We start from the raw sequence: 1,487 nt of genomic DNA, 5'->3' as shown, positions 1-1,487 counted from the left end.
GGAGGGAGAGGGAGGGGAGGGAGATGTGTAGTGGTGAAAAGGAAACGAACCAGCAAGGGGGGGAAGGGGGGAGGAGGCAGTTAAAAGGTGCGCTGCCGCAATGAATGTGTGCCAGAATGTATGCATGCATCAAGGTTGGGTTGTCATGGTTGTTGTTGTTGATCGCTTGGGGGGGAGGCCGATTGAGGTGCTTATCTCTGGCGACCTTGCCTTGCCCCGCCTCCCAGTGTGGCCTCGGCCTCCCCTTCCCCCCTCTACCCCCTTCCCCCCTCTACCCCCTTCATCTCCCCCTTTGCCTGCTCTCGCCCCGACACACCTTTCTCAGCGGCGCCATGGAGTTGGTGACCGCCGGCTCAATGTACTGTCCGATGATGATGGCCAGGGCGGTGAGGGTGATGACCAGCTCGAACAGCCGGCGGAGCAACCACCGGCCGCGAATGGCGCGACCGCGAGGGAAGTTAACCTGCGCGTGCGGGGTGGGGTTTTGGGGGTATTGACACACACACACACACACACACACGAAGACAGACGGATATAGGGACAGACAGACAGACAGGCCGGGAGACAGGCAGACAGGCAGATACGGTCCATCGTAAAGACAGGCAGTCGTACACGAAGGTCCGATTACGAAATCTGGCAGACAGACAGACAGATTGACGAGCGATCCCGTACCTGGTACGTCAAGGTCGGTACAGCAAGGAAGTACATCAGGTTCCGAAGCGTAAGATTCTCCGGGTACCTGCATGACCAACACACGGAAACATCACATCACATCACATCACATCACATCACATCACATCACATCACAGCGTACGGCAGCAATAACAGGGCCATCAGGGCCTCTCCCCCCACCTCACTCCCGGTAGGGCCACAATGACGTGATATATATCATTAAGTGTATAACGGCTACGCCATGTCCAGCCACGGAATACCCAAACCCTAGAACCACACGATCCCCCTTCCCCCCAACCAGTGCCTAATCAGGCTACCGCCACTCACTTAGCCAGTGGCCCCCAGTCCTCCGCGGGGGTGTCCGGACAGCCCCGCTCCCCCGGGCGGATCTCGCCGCCGCGTCGCGCCATGCGAAGGTCGAAGCAGCAGTGGTGATACGACACAAGTTTCATCCACAACACCACCGCCAGCGTAATAAGGATGCCCGCGGAGATGGGCTCGGCCTGAAAGAGAGAGAGAGAGAGAGTCGGTCATACATACGTATATATGTATGTACGTACATGCAAAGAGCGCACAGCAGCCGGGACACACACACACACACGCACACATACACAACAGCAATACTGAGCCGGTCTAGGTAAGGTGAGTAAACAAGCTCTGAGCACCCAGAAATATTCAAGAGCAAAAATGATCTCCCCCATCCCTCCCATTCCTCCTAAAAAAAACCAAATCCAAGTCTCCCAAAATTCCCACATACCTTCCCCCGGCAACGGACTTGGGGCCGCAGCGAGGAGCTCTCACTTCGCACCCTTACT

The 1,487-nt window shown here is 56.9% G+C and overlaps 1 protein-coding gene across 1 annotated transcript in view; it reads right to left on the bottom strand.

Moving 5' to 3' along the window:
* The window catches only part of VOLCADRAFT_69078 (uncharacterized protein), a gene marked incomplete at both ends in the record, with an annotated part of 2,636 nt that extends 1,910 nt beyond the window's left edge, over positions 1-726 (bottom strand). Inside the window, 2 exons of the mRNA XM_002958092.1 lie at positions 317-463; positions 673-726. Of these exons, the coding sequence (XP_002958138.1) occupies positions 317-463; positions 673-726 (201 nt within the window). The remainder of the gene's footprint in view (positions 1-316; positions 464-672) is intronic.
* Positions 727-1,487: the final 761 nt, after the last annotated feature.

This window comes from Volvox carteri, assembly GCF_000143455.1.
Source record: "Volvox carteri f. nagariensis unplaced genomic scaffold VOLCAscaffold_86, whole genome shotgun sequence".
Lineage (NCBI taxonomy): Eukaryota > Viridiplantae > Chlorophyta > Chlorophyceae > Chlamydomonadales > Volvocaceae > Volvox > Volvox carteri.
Note: the sequence above shows the minus strand (reverse complement) of the source record. Positions and strands in the feature narration are given on the sequence as shown.